Source organism: Globicephala melas, chromosome 17 (assembly GCF_963455315.2).
Source record: "Globicephala melas chromosome 17, mGloMel1.2, whole genome shotgun sequence".
NCBI lineage: Eukaryota > Metazoa > Chordata > Mammalia > Artiodactyla > Delphinidae > Globicephala > Globicephala melas.
This window is the reverse complement of record NC_083330.1, coordinates 24,585,663-24,603,167: the sequence shown is the minus strand read 5'-3', so window position 1 is coordinate 24,603,167 and position 17,505 is coordinate 24,585,663. Positions and strand designations below refer to the sequence as shown.

General features: G+C 36.6%; 1 protein-coding gene across 2 annotated transcripts in view; it reads left to right on the top strand.

Annotated features, from left to right (window-relative positions):
* The first annotated feature begins 82 nt into the window (after nt 1-82).
* SNX16 (sorting nexin 16) overlaps nt 83-17,505 on the top strand; it is a 34,784-nt gene continuing 17,361 nt past the window's right edge. Inside the window, exons 1-4 of one of the 2 annotated variants that reach the window (XM_030839193.2) lie at nt 83-270; nt 1,998-2,472; nt 8,048-8,134; nt 15,355-15,503. In XM_030839193.2, coding sequence (XP_030695053.1) covers nt 2,098-2,472; nt 8,048-8,134; nt 15,355-15,503 — 611 coding nt within the window. In that variant the 5' untranslated portion in view covers nt 83-270; nt 1,998-2,097. Of the gene's footprint in view, nt 271-332; nt 783-1,997; nt 2,473-8,047; nt 8,135-15,354; nt 15,504-17,505 lie in introns of those variants that run through there. The other variant, XM_030839192.3, reaches the window with a different exon arrangement.

Genomic DNA, 17,505 nt, shown 5'->3' with positions numbered 1-17,505 from the left:
CGTCTGCGCCTCTGGGGGCCGGCGCACTTTGGCGTGACGTCACTTCCTGGAGCGGCGGCCCCCGCCCAGCCCCGCCCTCCACCTAGCCGGGATCCTGCGCCCTGTGGCCCGGGCGGAGGCGGGCAGAGGCAGGGAGCAGCTGTTTTCTGGAAGGGGTGTCACGTGAGGCCTCTCGGTGTGGTGGGTGGAGACGGAAAGCTGCGTTTAAGGAGGGTCGGATTTAACCGTCCCAGGGAAGCGCGCCCGAGCTGGATCGCGAAACGGACTAAGGTAGGGACCGGGCAGCGGGCGCTGTCCTGGGCGCTCGTGCAGTGACACCTGCGCCCCCGCGGTTGGCTGGCGGCGGGCCGGCTCCCCAGGAGGGTGGGCGTACGCCGCAGGAGCTCCAGGCCAACCTCAGGCCACCGCCAACTCCACCCGGCGTCTGGGAGGCGCTGGCTGCGCACCGAGCGGCGGAGGCGGGACCGTCTTGGGGCCCCAAGGAGGTCCGGGAGCTGTGAGTCTTGCCATCCACCGAGCCGAAGACCCTTGGCATGATCAGACACCGACCAGACACTCCTGGGGTCGAGCTAAGCCCGGGCTTCTGCACTTTGCTCTCGCCACCGACTTCTCTCGCCCACCGTGTTGCTCAGGCTCGGGACACTTCACCTGCCCTTGGTTTTCCAGAGTAGCACTGAGATGTTCGTCCTCAGAGCATGTGGATGCCAAGGCAAAAGTGGAGACACTCTTAATGAGCTCAGTACGTTTTTCTAACGTTTGGGTAGCGCTCACGTCTTTACAAGGTAAATGGCTGTATTTGTCTGAGCGCCCCCCACGCCAGCCCTGCGGCCTCAGGTATTCATTCGAATGGCTGGAGGCGGGGCGACCTTACTGGCGGTGAGGAGGTTGAGATTTCAGACTTTTATTTACTTCTTTTTGGGGAGGCCATCTGGCGGAACCGAGGAGCGGTGAATCAGCAGCTCAAGTTTCCTGAATCTTTGATGATGGGGAAGGTAGCCCAGAGCCACGTGCTGGGTTAAAAATTTTATTGCAGCATCTGTCAGAGTCTGAGCGGCTTGTTTCCTACCTTTCTCACCAGTAGGGTTGCGTAGATGTAATTGGATAGGCAGACCTCTTATGTGACATTTCCCTGGTCTGTAGTTATCTCCATTTCTTAGTTTATTAGTTAACAACTTAGTGGTAAAGCTTTTTTCTTCGTATCATTACGAAATTATTCTGAGGCAAGATAAACTCGTCCTTTTGACAACAGAGCTTACCGAGTATGAGTTTTGAAGATTTGTTACGTACCTGCACTTTATGGCGTAGCAGAATTAGTGATGATCTACAAACTGAAGAATATTTAAACTTTTATTCATTTAATCTTTTTGGACATAAGTTTAATGTTCTTTGGGGTTTATCTGATTAATGTAATTTGACTAAGTTTTTTTTAAAATCCATTTGATCCTGGGTTTAATAAATCGTTGCTTTAAGAACTGTTATTAATCTTACAAGGTGTCTAAGCTTCTGGCTCACTATCATTACTCAGCGTAATTGTTCAGTTTCACTAATTAAATCAGAAGGAAATATGAATAAGTCTTCTCCCTTTCTTTCCTTCCCTTTACCCTTCCCTCCCTGTACTGTATTTAGTAGTGTCAGGATCGTAAGCAGAGAATAAAGTTTCTGGACGGTCTTTATCACTTTTCCTCTTTGCAACTGATATAGATGAGATCAGGTTACAATAGTCGTTATAGAAATCCATCACGAAGAAATAAAGTGGGTAAAAAAGGATCAAGGTCAAGAAAAAGGGTGCAAATACTTCTGCTCTCCTTACCTTAAAAACGGGAGTTCTTAGAGATGACATTTTGGGATTAAAGGAAGAGGTTTGGGGCATGTTTTCATTCCAAATAAAGTAATAGAGTGTCACGAAATTAAAAGAAATGGATATGAGCATTTTGGGTTTTTTTGGATAATGCTCCCGATTAAAGACTAATCTTTCTATGTGTTCTTCTCATTTTTAGGTAGTGAATTCCTAAGAAGAAAATAATGGATTGCATATTACTAGTTCTCTAATTGTTTGAACACAGAAGTGTGCAGGTTTGTTGCAAAAGCCAAAAGAAGATGGCAACTCCTTATGTCCCAGTTCCTATGCCAATAGGGAGCTCTGCTTCCAGTTTTGCAACCAACAGAAACCAAAGAAGTTCTTCTTTTGGGAGTATCTCAACAAGCTCAAACTCTTCCAAAGGCCAGTTAGAAGACTCAAATATGGGTAATTTTAAACAGACAAGTGTACCTGATCAAATGGAAAGCACTTCATCTGTCTGTAGCAGTCCCCTCATTAGGACTAAATTTACAGGTGCAGATTCTTCCATTGAGTATTCTGCTAGACCAAGAGAAAGTGAAGAACAAAATCCTGAAACAGTGAATTTGGAAGATAGACCTTCTACACCTATTATCCTGGGTTATGAGGTGATGGAAGAAAGAGCTAAATTTACTGTGAGTATTGACTTCTGCGGTACATCAGTAGAAGATGAAAAATTGATTAGCCTGTGTTCTAAACTTGTGTTAAGTGATGTTAGCCTATACTTGTAATTTCTTGAACATAAAATTCAAATGGTTTATACCCCTTAAGTTGTCATGCCGTAGTGAACTTTTGCTTTACTTGAACGAATTTTCACAAACCAGTCACAGCTGTGAAACTAGCACACAAATCAAGAACAGACCATTACAACAGCCCAAAAGCCTCCCCCCATGCTCTCTGTCAGTCAATACCCACTCTCCTATTAGCCTAGATTAATTTTGCCTATTTTTGTACTTTATGTAAGTGGAATTATGGAGTATGTACTCTTGGGTATGGTCTCTTCAGCATTATGTTTGTAAGATTCATCCTTGATTTTGCATGTAATTGTAGGCAGCTCATTTTTATTACTGATGCTATTCCTTTATGTGAATATACTACAGTTTATCCACTGTTTATCTACTGTTAAGGAGCATTTAGATAATTTCCAGTTTGGGACTCTTACAAATACTACTGCTGTGAACCTTTTAGTACTTGTCACTCAGTAAACACACGAACTCATTTCTTTTTGATAGCTCCCTAGGAGTAAAATTGTTGGATCATCTGCCCAGCTTTAGAAGATACTGATGAACAATGTACCAGAGTGGTTGTACTAAGTTATACTCCTTTAAGTAGTGTATGAGAGTTCCAGTTACTCCACATCTTCCCCACATGTGGTATTTTTCTGTCTTTTTCATTTTAGCTATTCTAGTGGGTAGAATGATACCATATTGTGGTTTTAATTTGCATTTAAGACTTTTTTTTGGGCCATTTGGATATTCTCTTCTGAAGTGTCTGTTTGAGACCTTTGTTCATTTTTCTTTTAGAAAGCCTTTTCCACTTTGATTTGTAGTTTTCTTTGCATTTTGGGCATAAGTCCTTTTTCAGAACGTGTATTGTGACTATCATCTCTCCCTCTGTGGTTTGCCTTTGTTAATGGTGCATTTGATAAACAAGAGTTCTTAGTTTTAATATAGTCCAGTATATTAAATTTCTTTTACACTTAGCACTTTTTAAAATCTGCCTCAGGCTTCCCTGGTGGCTCAGTGATTAGGAAAACGCCTGCCAATGCTGGGGACACGGGTTCGAGCCCTGGTCCAGGAAGATCCCACATGCCGCAGAACAACTAAACCCGTGCGCCACAACTACTGAGCCTGTGAGCCACAACTACTGAAGCCCGTACACCTAGAGCCTGTGCTCCGCAAAAAGAGAAGCCACCACAATGAGAAGCCCGCACACCACAACGAAGAGTAGCCCCCACTCGCCACAACTAGGGGAAGCCCACACACAGCAGCGAAGACCCAACACAGCCAAAAATAAATAAATAAAATAAATAAATTTATTAAAAATAAATAAAATAAAATCTGCCTCCTCTTAGGTTAAAAATATGTTGTCCTATGTTTTCTTCTAAAAGCTTTATTGTTGAACCTTTCACAGTTAGTTCTGTAAACCATCTGGAATTGCTTTTTTGTCCATGGTGTGAGGTCAGGGTCAAGACACACTTTTTTTCTCCCTAAAGTCAAATTTTTACTGAAAAGACAACTCTTTCTCCTCTGCATTTACTCTGTTGCCTACGTCATAAGTCAGGTGACCATAAATGTATGGGTCTGATTCTGTGTTCCATTTTTCCCTGCTTTAGCAATTCCACACTGTCTTGATTACTAAAGCCTGATGATAGTCTTGACATCTGGTAACTTAATTACTCTAGCTTTGCTGTTCCTCTTCAGGATTGTCTTGGCCCTTTGCATTGGGATTGTATTGAATCTATCTAGAGAGAACTGACATATTTACAGTACTAAGTCTTTGAATCTATGAACCTAAGCCATTTATTTAAGTCTTTAACATTCTTTTAATAATATTTTGTAGTTTTCAGGGCAGACATCTTACATCTTTTGGTAAGATTTATTTCTGGGTATGGATGTCATTTGAGGTTCTTGACATAATGTTTTCTATTTGTTCTTTGCTAGTTTATATATTTTGGTCTCATATGTTATTATATATTTATGCATCCAGTGACCTTGCTAAATTAAATTCATTTATAAACTTATTCTTTCAAACTGTTAGTTTTTTCTCTTGGATTTTCTTGAAGTAATGATTTCCTATTTATTTCAACATTTCATGCTGTAAATTTATGATAGTATGGAAGGACCGTCAAAAAACAAGTACTGAAATAATTTATGAAGAGGCAGTCTTTAGAGTTCAAATATTGTAAGACTGATGATATGATGGGAAATCTGCATGGACCTGACTTTTTTGCGAGTGATTTTTTGGAAATTATAATAAATTGGTGGCTCGTTTCCTTACATTGACCTACGTTCCATACGAAGGAAGGAGCATTCATTGAGGTGACATGTGTGAAAAGTTCATAGGCAAATTGAAGGCAGTGATATATAAATATAAACTCTTTCAAGACAATACAGAGGAAGAAATAAGTGGCAAATATGAAATTAGTCATAGTCGTTTATTTGTTAATTTGACATTTTTGGAGTACCTGTTATGTGCCAGGCCCTCTTCCAGGTAATGTTGGGACAGCAACTCGACTGAGTGAATGAAAGATAGATAAGTTTTTTTTTTTTTTTTAATGCTAGTATGTCACATGGTGATAAGTGCTATAGGGAGGAATAAAAGAGGGGAAGGAAATGGAGAGTTTCTTGAAACTGGAGTTGCAATTTAAATAGCGTTGTCAGTCATGGCCTCACAGAAAAGATGTTAGTACTAAAATGTTAGTGTGGGAATATCTGGGGGGAAAGCTTTCCAGACAGGTGGCATAACTGCCAAGACCCTTGTGGCTGACAGGAGAATAAGCGATGGGAAGAGATGTACGAACTGAGGTAACAAGTAAAGGCAGGCGAGTGTGACACCCAGATCAAGTAGAGTACCTAGCCTTTATAAGGCCTTTAGATTTTACTCTGCATGAGATGGGAATCTTGAAAATGTTTTAAAAGGAAAAGTCAGATGATCTGACTTAATTTTTTTAAAGGCTCGCATGAGCCTTTAAAATTGGCTGCTGAATTGAGATTAGATTTTTGTGGGGGAAGATTAGAGGCAGGAGGCAGTTAGCTTCCTGCAGTAATCCGTGGGAGACATGATGGAGCCATGGACCACGTGGTGGAAGAGGTCCTAAGAAGTGATCAGATTCTGGATATATTTTGAAGGTAGAGCCTTGGGACGTGGTAGATGGAGAAATCAAAGGTGATCCCGAAGTTTTTGGTCCAAACAATGTGAAGAATAGAGTTGCCATTTAACTAGATGGCAAATTTTGAGGGGAAGATCAGGATTTGTTTTGGGAAGTGCTAGGTTTGAGATGTTTGTTAGACATCAAAATGGAGATGTCAGGTATGTGTATGTGCATGTGAGTGTGTACACACATATGTATTTTATATCTCTATATATATATTCGGTATTGTGTTTAGGGTAGAAGTCTAAGCTGGAGTTACAAGCTTGGGAGTCTTAGGTTTGTAAAATAATTTTACCTTGGTATATTTCTTTAAATTGATCTCTTAACTGAAGAAAGTATTAGGACAAACTGGCAAGATCTTATATAGAGAGTGTCAAGCCTTTGAAAAGTGATTAAAAACAAAAAGTGACTAGGAGGGGTGGTGAGTCGGATCGGGAAAGAGTCATGAAGTGGACTTCTTTGGTAATGTTTTGTTTCTTGCTCTTGGTACTAGTTACATGGTGTGTGTACTCTGTGAAAATTCATTAAGTTATATACTTAAGATTTTGGCACTTTTCTGTGTGTATCTGATGATTAGTGTATGCATCTACATTTGTTGTTGTTTACTTAAAACAGGGAGTACATAACAAGATAGACAGTACAAAGTAGTATATACTAAGTTTCAAATAAAGAGTAGAGACAATAACTGCTATTAGAACATAGAGGAGGCAATGATCAATATTGTCCATAAAGTTTTCATTGAAAGCACTACTTAAGTAGAAAAGTAGGAGAGCTTTCTAGAAAAGAAAATGAACACCTCTTTGTTTTTCCTAGAGAAACAGGAGTGTTTAGGGACCACTGCAAAGAGTGGCTTAGTTAGAAAAGGGCTCATTTTTTAAAACAGGAAAATAAAGTTGGTATGTATTATGTATAGATAAACCTAATTATCATATGAAGTTGACTTGTATCATGCATCAGTTATTCATAGTCAAAAGTTTTGAAGTCAACATAAATTAGTAACTCCTAAAAAGAATGTTTTCTTTGTTTCCCCTTCGTGACTATTTTACATCAGGGCTGTCTGGAGACTTTACAGGGTATCCAAATAATTTTCTTCTTCACCTTTAAATGTAATAAAGATAAATTACTTATGTTTTACTTCAAAACAAAGGGATTCATCCTTACCCTTGCTGACTCACTTCAAAGCTGAAAAAGAAGTCTGTAAGGGAGAAAAATCAAATGGTAAGGATGATCTACAGTCCCTAAATAATGAATTGTCTCTAGATCATCCAATAGGATTATGATATGAGTCATATTTGTAATTTAATACTTCCTAGTAGCCGTGTTAAGAAAAAGTAAAAAGAAACTGGTGAAATTATATTTAGTAATGTATTTTGTTTAACCTAATACACTTAAAATATAATTTCAACATGTAACCAGTATATAATCATTTGAATGACATATTTTTACATCTTTTTTCATACTAAGTCTTTGAAATCTGGTCTGTATTACACTCACAGTACATGTCCATTTGGACTAGTCACATTTTGAGTGTTCTATAGCCACATGTGGTTAGAGTGGAGTTCTAGAGCTACAATTGAAAGTTACTGCACAGCAGACTTTAAGAAAAAAAGTTACTCCTTTTAAGAGAGTTTCACTCATTCGATAGTTACTGAGTACTTTTCATATGTCATGTATATAGTTTAGCTCAAAACACTGTACCGAAAACTACCAGATGTTTCTCTGAGATTCTGTTATAAGTAGTACTTCCAAAATTATACTTATGAAAAATAGGATCTAGCTTTTTCTTATATGCTTTTTAAAATATTGACTTGCTTCAACCAAGTTTTTCTATTCAATAGCCTAGATAATTGTACATAATTATATAAATGTAAACTTTAATATGGGTATTTTTTACCTTGTATTTCAGCTTTGAAGATTAAAACATCATCTAATTTATTTGAAAACTTTGCTTGGCAGTTACTGAATTTAAAAATTAAGTTGACTGTATAAGACAAGATTTTTCAAAGTTTTTTCAAGCATGATTGATTCTTTTATTCATTTTAGAATATATTAGCATAAAATATATTTTGAAGGCTGATGAGTTTATTTATTATTAGTGTTCAGCAAAAAAGCATTTTGCCTCAAATATGTCAGTCATGTTTCTTAAGAAAAAATCTTGCTTTTGGTACCTACATTAGATTATTTGAACATTTGATGGTCTTTATTTCTGATATTTTTTACATATTGTTATGATCTGGGTTGTCAAATAAAAGTTTTTAAATTATTTGGTTTGAATTTTTAAATATTTTTACATAAATATATTTTAAAACTCTCTGTTTCTCACTCTATCTGCATAGGTATATAAAATACTAGTAAAGAAGAGTCCAGAAGAAAGCTGGGTAGTTTTTAGAAGATACACTGACTTCTCTAGGCTTAATGATAAAGTAAGTACTTTAATAAATCTAAAACTGACTTTTCAGTTTTCAATTATTATCTGTTCCTGGAGTTCTGTTATATTTGTGTTTTTTCTTCCTTGTTAATTATTTGAGCGAAGTCAAGTCTTTGCTATTTCCAAATAAAATTGACTGTTTCATTTAACTGTAATAGTTCAAAGTCCCATCCCTACGCATAACTTCCTTTTATTGGAAGCAAAAAATTATTTTTAATATTAAAAATGTGAAAACCTTAAAATTGGCAACAGAGATATAAGTGATTATTTATATAATCTTGTGAGTTTGAAAAGATGTATATGTATAATAAGATCCCCTAAATCATATGACTACAAAAGAACAAGAAAGAAAAATTTAGCACATTGTGTTATGTTTCTATTGCTGTATAACAAATTATCACAAACTGTGGCTTAAAACTTATCTGTTCATTATCTAGAGATTTGGAGTGCTCAGCTGGGTTTGCTGCTTAAGATCAAACAAGGTCAAAATCAAGCTGTTGGCTTGACTGGCCTCTTACCTGGAGGGTCTGGAAAAGGATCAGCTTCCAGTGTCATTCTGGTTGTTGGCAGAGTTTGGTTTCTCGTGGTTGTGAGACCAAGGTCCCTGTTTCCTTGCTAGTTGTCAGCCAAAAGTTGTTCTTGGCTCATAAAGACTGTTCTTCAGCCCTTGCACATGGCCCTTCCATCTTCAAAGTCAGGAAGAGATGGTCAAGTCCCTCTTGTGCTTTGAATATCTCTGACTTTGTCATCTGTCACCAGCCAGGAAGAAACTTTTACCCTTATAGAACTCATGTGATAAGGTTAGGCGCACCTAGATAATTTTCCTATCTTAAGGTCAACTGAATAGTAACCTTAATTGCATCTACAGAATCTTTTCCTGTGTAAAAACAAAACACAGAGGCAACACCAAGGGCAAAGGTCACAGGGCCATCTAGAATTCTGCCCACTGCACTTGTGAAATAGACAAAGACGATAATAATAAACCTCAGTATATTAAGTACCCTTAAAAATAAGTAACAAAAAAAATAGAAAATTCAGCAAATGATATGAATGGGGTAATCCACAGAAGAAATATAAATGACCAATAAATTACTATCACAAGTACTCCAAGAAAAGAAAATTAAACAATTTTTCACCTGTCAAGTTGACAGGCTTTAAATGGTATTATCCATTGTTGGAAACATGAGTCTTCCTAGAGGACACCCTAAAGCTGAGCATAATTTTGACACAATCACATTTCTGGGATTTATCCTATATAATAAATTATGGATATGAGCAAGATTTAGCCCTAAGGATACTTATCATGATGCTTTATGTATTTTTGTTTTCTTTGTTCATGTTTTATTTTGTTTTTAATAGTTAAAAAATTAGAACCAACCTAAATTTCCAACACTAGGGAATTCATTGAGTTAATTGCAGTAAGAGTTCAGTAGAAAAACAGCAGCTGAGGCGTTCACAGAGCTGGAGAGAAATCAGGTGGGGCAGGTGGGGGTAATTGGTATTTAAGAAACCAAGAGAAAGAGCATTTTTCCAAAAGAAGCAAGTGATTTATGATACTTCTGAGAGGCCAAGTAAGCTGAACTTGGATCACAAATTATTCCCTAATTTTGACATATGTTTAGTAGAGGAAACTTTACTGGTCCTATTCTTTCCCATCTGCCACCTCCCCCCACCTTCTTCCTGGACACTCAGAACTTCTCAAGTTGGTATATTCTTAAAATGTTTGGTGGTGGGAAACTCCATTTATGTGACTTCGCAACTGCCCGGATGCCAAAAAGTTTCTACCATTTCTGAAAACCTCAGTTTGAATGAAAAGATAAAATATAAAATGCTAAACTATTTTAGCCTTAATTAAGGTATTGTTAAGATGACTTTTTGCAACATGTCAAAATACTTAAAAGTATTATTTCTAATATATTTCTACCATTATATGTAAATTTTATTTTCTGTTTCTGAGTTCTTCTTATATTCACGATTTTAAGACCTGTAATTCTTTACTTCTGTTTATTTTTTTTAATGATTAAACAAACAAGAGGACCAAAGTAATTCATGAGGTTACCAGATACTAAAGTGGAATTCCTAGCTTTCTTATGAAATTGTTATAATTTTTGTTCATACAGTTTCTAATAGATTCAATTTTGAGCTATTTCATCCTTTATGACTTCTTATTTTTCTTTTCAGGACTCAACTATTATTTAGTGTTTACGTCCCTTGGTCTCTCTAGATTCATCTTTATTGCCAAAATATTCATCTTAGGCAAGCTGAGATTTAGATAGCTCTTAAGCTTTTGAAGAAAGATGTTAGTAGAAGTTTAATTTAAATCTAGTAAATATCTCCTTGATACTCTGAGTTGGGCACTTAAAATTGATAAGTGTCTGTGTCAGTCTTCTAGGTACCAGAAAGAGCTCCACCCATCACCTGATTTTACTGGCAAGAATCAAAAATGTGTGTCAAGCACCAGCAGCCACACAGTTTAAATGGTAGTTATTATTTCTGTAATTGTTAAAAATAAAGTAACATCTTAGGATCTTTCATTTTATAAAACCAATCATGAAGTATTTGTGAAATGAGAGTTCAGCACTGTGCTAGGAATTTGGTATTATATAGAAACTATATAGATCTGATTCTAACGTTGAAGAGTTTCTGTTTTCCATTTATCTATACTAGGAGGAAAAAAATAGTCAATTGACAATATGAAAATTATTTAACATAGTTAAAATAACACTGTTTAGGAAGAAAATTTTCTATAGAACCCTAGTCTTTTTTTTATTCCTCTTTTTTTAATCTCCTGGGTTATAATCTGGCTTCAGCTTCTCTAGGAGTTTTTAAGAGCCTCTTCTGGGAAAGTCAGAGGGCAAAGTCATGAGCAAGATCTGGAACACATAGAGCTTTTCAGAGTTGAGGCATCTGGCAGGGTTGTAGGGCAGGCTGATGATGAATAATTTGCAGGAATATGGCCATGAGTGTAGGGTTTTCTCTATATTCTACTTAAAAGCTCGCTATTTTCTACTTCCAGGTTGCAGAGTAGGTCAAAGCTGAGTATTTCTGTGAGGTAAAATGATTATTCTCAGTTGGTTCCACACAGCAGAGCATAGGCAGGGAGCAGAACCATTATCAGCTCACTGTCAAGACAAGCCAAGCTCATATGAAAATCTGGGCTAAGCTCAGCCAAGTATTTGATCCTCTCATTAAAAAGAAATTCAGTGGTAATCCTCAACATGTCTGTCTCTTGGGTCACACTGTCCTGAACTGTCCTGAACTGATTGACATCAGGCAGTTCATAAGTAGTGTCCTAAGTTCGCCTTTTACTGTCTTTCTGGGGATTTTTTTCACTTTTTTCCTTTGTTGGACTTTATTTCCTTTATCTCATGTCTTCTTTCTTGAATTACTCTTTCCTTTTAGTAGAACTAATCCCCTAGTAGCTTCTTGAGGAAGATTACATGGGAAGTGATGTCTTTCAGACCCCACATGTCTCTAAATATTCTCATGCAGTTTTCATACTTGATTGAAATGTGGGCTAGGTATAGAATTATAGATTGGAATTTTTTTTTCCAGAATTTTGAAGACATTAAGCTATTTTCATCTCGCTTTTAGTGTTGAGTATTACCCTTGAGAAGCCCAAAGCTATTCTTGCTCCTGATCATTTGTATGTCACCTGTTTTTTTCTTCTTTGGAAGTCTGTTGAATCTTCTCTGTGTAATTAATTTGAAATTTCACTGTGACTTTTTGTAAAGTTCTTTTCTTCTATTATCTTGTACACTCTGTGGGCAACCCATGTGGTTCAGATCAGAAAAATGCTTTTGAACTGCTTTATTAATGAATTCCTCCCTTCTGTGTTGTCAGTTCCCTCTTTCTGTAACCTTTCTTGTAAAACAGGCATTTGGGCTGGTTCCAGATCTTTTCCTCCCCTTTCTTTAGTACCTTTTTCTTTTTTGCTATTTTGAAGGAGATTTCCTTATTTCTTTCTAAAACAACCTTTTTGTTCTCTGAATGTCCCTGGTTTTGGTCATTTTATTCTTATTTCTTGAATGTAGTATCTTAATCCATTGAGTGTATTAGTGATTGTTTTTATTTGTATTTTTATTATTTTATGGGTTTTTTTCTCCTTGTGTTGTCTGTGTTCTCTGAGTTACTTTTTTTCTGTCTGTCTTTGTCTTCCATGTTAAGTAATAGTGTGTAGTAATTCTTTCTGGTTGTCTAGTCATGATTAAAAATTGGGTACTAAAAGCTGATTGGAATCTCTTACTCCATGGGTGAGGCTTACGTTGACTTTAAGACTCACTGTGTAATGGGGAAGGTGGACTGTGTTGGAGAACTTCTGATGTCAGGATCTTAAGGTCTTTCCTGTCGGATTGATCAGACTCTCCAGAGAAGTGTTTTCCAATCTCCTGCCTTGTGCTGCCAGTTTGTGAGCAATTTGAGGTCTCTGTAAGTATAAACCTGGTATAAATTTTTCTGCACTTTGGGTTTTCTTCACTCTCCTGAGTCAGTTGCTACTCTCCTCTCTACTTTTTGGTTTCCAGTATGTTGTTTTATGTTTTTTTTTTTTTCTCTTCACTGTAGTTTTAGCAGGGCTGCAGAAAGAGAGAATTAGATGAGTGTACTCAGTTCTCCAACTTAATCCAAAAATTCTGTGCATTACTTTTTTAAAGGCTTTTTATGGAAACATCAAATGCCTATTATGATGTCATTTCACAGGAAATCTATTAATGTTTAATTTAATGAAATATAAAAACTAGCCTTGGGCTTCCCTGGTGGCGCAGTGGTTGAGAGTCCGCCTGCCGATGCAGGGGACATGGGTTCGTGTCCCGGTCTGGGAAGATCACACATGCCGTGGAGCGGCTGGGCCCGTGAGCCATGGCCGCTGAGCCTGCGCGTCCAGAACCTGTGCTCTGCAACTGGAGAGGCCACAACAGTGAGAGGCCCACGTACCGCAAAAACAAAACAAAACTAGCCTTTACTAAAGTTATTTCAAGCAAATGTATAGTTCCCAAATTGTCCTTTGTTCAAAATAAAGTTATTGAGTAAGCACTCATAATATAAACACTTTGTGAGGGCTCAATTGTGGAACAACTCACTCTTTTCTGAGGATTATTTTTTTAGGGGAAAAAAACCTAACCATGCATGTGGACATATGTGACATTTAAATTTTAAAGCTTGAAATTAATAAAAAAGACTATTTTTATTTTCTCCTTATGGCTTTTATTACTTGCATTGCGTACACAGTAAACGACCAGACTCCAAGGCCAAAATTATCTGTTTACATCTTGAAATCAAATCAGCGTTTTCAGAATAGAAATATAGACAGAATTTTTGTTTTATATTTTTATTTCGCATTTTACCCTGTGAATTTTCTCTTTTGCTAGTCTTTTTTCTTACATTGTGATATTTTGTCTTATATATAAGCATAGAAATTTGAACAGTACATGATTTCATCTCATTCATTTATTGAACATAGATTGTTGGCTGCTTGTAATATAGCAGGCATTATACTAAACATTGGGGGTGCAACTATGAATAAGACAGTCATTGCAATGTAAAATGATTCTAAGTCTTAGCTGTACTTTGGACTTCCCCGGAAAACTTTTTAAAATTACAATGCCCAGGCCATATCCCAACTAATTAAATGCAAATATATCAGAGATAGGACACAGTCATTAATACAAGATCCTCATTAATTATCCTCAGAAAGGAGGGAGCTGTTCTACAATAGAGCCCTCACAAAGTGTCTGTATTCCTTGGGCGATTCCAATGTGCAACCAAGGTTTAGAAGGCTGGTCTGGTAGAAGAGTCCAAAATTAAATAAACGTTACTTAATTTACATCGTGATAAATGTCATTTAAAAAACAAATTAATGATTTGAGAATGTGTGGCAGATTGTCTTTTCTAAAAATGAATGCAGCAATACTCTCAGTCCCATATGCTCTTCCAGAATCTTGCCGCTGACTGTCAAGAAGTAGAATCTGTTTCCTCTCCCCCTTGAACGTGGGTGAGCTTGTGACTGATCTAACCAATAGAGGACAGTGGAACTGATGCTGTGGGATGATGAGGCTAGATCATAAGAAGCATACAGCTTCATCCTGGCTTTCTCTCTTGGGATGCTCCCCTTTGAAACCCAGACTATATGCTGTGAGAAAGTCCAAGATACATGGAGAGGCCATGTTAGGCTTGTGACTGACAGCCCCAGCTAATGTCTCAGCCAACAAGCAGCATGATCCAGTATAAATATGTGGGAACGAACTTCAGTGGCTTCCAGTTCCCAGCTTCAAGTTTCCAGCTGAGGTTCTAACTCATTGTGACAAAACAACCCATCCTCACCATTCCCTGTACGAATTACCAGCCCACAGAGTCCATGGCCTAATAAATGGTTATTTTACACCACTGAGTTTTGAGGTAACTTGTTATCCAGTTATAGTCACTTGATCAGAGTGTATAAAGGGAAATCTAACCTAGCTTAAAAGGTGGAAAAGTCTTTCCTAAGAAAGTAAAATTTAAGCCAAATATGCAAAATTGATCATAAGCCAAAATGTAAAAGCTAAGACTATAAACATCTTAGGAAAAAACGTGGAAGAAAATTTTTGTAACCTTGGAGTGAGCAACGATTTTTTAAATAGTATCTAAAAAAACATAAACCATAAAAGAGAAGTGGATGAATTAGGTAACATTAAATTTTTTTAAATGTGCTCTGTTAAGATGGTTAACATGAAAAATCAAGCCACAGTCTGGGAGAATATATTTGTCATACATATATCTGACAGAGGCCTTCTATCTAGAATATATAAAGAACTCTGACAACTTAAAAGACAAGTAACCCAGTTTTTTAAAAGCAGAGGGTTCAGAAGATTTAAATAGATAATTCGCCAAAGAAGATATGCAGATCCAAGCACATGAGAAGATACTTAACACCATTTGTCAAGAGAGGAATGTAAATTAAAGCCACAATGAAATACTACTACACACCCACTGGAATGGCTGACATTAAAAAGACAGGCAATGCCACGTGTTAGCAGGGACAGGGAGCAACTGTAACTCCTATGCATACACAACTGGTAGAAATCAAGAAATAAAACAACCAAGGCATAAAAAGCATAGCTGAATTTAATTCTTTTATTGTAAGCTTGTTATGTGAATAGTTTCACATAGTCAACAGGATAGATTTTGTAGAATTCATATAATTGAGTTGAACATTGTATCTTCTTTTTTCTTCTTTTTCAGTTAAAAGAGATGTTTCCAGGCTTTCGATTAGCACTTCCACCAAAACGCTGGTTTAAAGATAATTACAATGCCGACTTTTTAGAAGATAGACAATTAGGATTACAAGCATTTCTTCAAAATTTAGTAGCTCACAAGGACATTGCTAACTGGTATGTAACAAATTGAATAACAGATTATAAATGCATTCCAATAATTGGTTTAAATTAAAGAATAAATCTAGGACCATATATATTCAAGCACAGAAATATAAGATAGGCGTGTTTATCTCTATTAAAGCACTAACTGTAATTTTCTTGCCTTTTTTCAGCAAGGACATTATTTGGTGTTTGATTTATAGTAACACCTCCAAAAAGTCAGCAAAGTTGAAAATTCAGTGTGCCATATATTCAAACCACCCAGCTATAAACTTGATTTTAGAATTTTAGTAATAATTTAAACAGAGTGGCTTACATACTGGTAGATTTTTAGTTAAATAACACCATATAATTTTGATGATAATATTTATATGTCTCCAAAGTAATGCAAAAATATGAAAATTGTGAAGTCAGGTTAATTTATACAGAGGGTAAAGTGAAAATACCAGAAATCATTAAAAAGGGAAAGAAAGGACCTATATGGGGTTTTTGTATCTGAATATATTTACAAGAAAATTGCTATATGATTTAATATCATCTGGGTATTTAATTTTGGAACTTACATTATCAGATAAATTAGAACCATTTTGAAAAAAATTACAGAGCATTTATAAAGAAGCAATAGCATATTCTATGGACACCTGTGTCTGTAACTATCTTTAGCAATTTTTCACATAAGAATGGAAAACAAATAAGAAAACTGCCCTTACTTTTTTCACCCTTTTTTCTTAGTCTTTCTTTTATGTATATCCCCATATATTACACATGTACTATGCATATACATCTTGCTTCTTTTTTTTTAATTTAATTTTATTTTTTTATACAGCAGGTTCTTATTAGTTACCCATTTTATACCTATTAGTGTATACATGTCAATCTAAATCTCCCAATTCATCCCACTACCACCACCCGCCCCCCGCCAGTTTCCCCCTTGGTGTCCCTACATTTGTTCTCTACATCTGTGTCTATTTCTGCCCTGCAAACCGGTTCATCGGTACCATTTTTCTAGGTTCCACATATATGCATTAATATACGATATTTGTTTTTCTCTTTCTGGCTTATTTCACTCTGTATGACAGTCTCTGGATCCATCCATATCTCTACAAATGACCCAGTTTTGTTCCTTTTTATGGCTGAGTAATATTCCATTGTATATATGAACCACATCTTCTTTATCCATTCATCTGTCGATGATCATTTAGGTTGCTTCCATGTCCTGGCTATTGTAAATAGTGCTGCAATGAACATTGGGGTGCATGTGTCTTTTTGAATTATGGTTTTCTCTGGGTATATGCCCAGTAGTGGGATTGCTGGGTCATATGGTAATTCTATTTTTAGATTTTTAAGGAACCTCCATACTTTTCTCCATAGTGTCTGTATCAGTTTACATTCCCACCAACAGTGCAGGAGGGTTCCCTTTTCTCCACACCCTCTCCAGCTTTTGTTTTTTGTAGATTTTCTGATGATGCCCATTCTAACTGGTCTGAGGTGATACCTCATTGTAGTTTTGTTTTGCATTTCTCTAATAATTAGTGATGTTGAGCAGCTTTTCGTGTGCCTCTTGGCCATCTGTATGTTTTCTTTGGAGAAATGTCCATTTAGGTCTTCTGCCCATTTTTTGATTGGGTTGTTTGTTTTTCTTAATATTGAGCTGCATGAGCTGTTTATATATTTTGAAGATTATTCCTTTGTCTGTTGATTCGTTTGCAAATATTTTCTCCCATTCTGTGGGTTGTTTTTTCGTCTTGTTTATGGTTTCCTTTGCTGTGCAAAGCTTTGAAGTTTCATTAGGTCCCATTTGTTTATTTTTGTTTTTATTTCCATTACTCTAGGAAGTGGATCAAGAAGGATCTTGCTGTAATTTATGTCCAAGAGTGTTCTTCCTATGTTTTCCTCTAAGAGTTTTATAGTGTCTGGTCTTACATTTAGGTCTCTAATCCATTTTGAGTTTATTTTTGTGTATGGTGTTAGGGAGTGTTCTAATTTCATTCTTTTACATGTAGCTGTCCAATTTTCC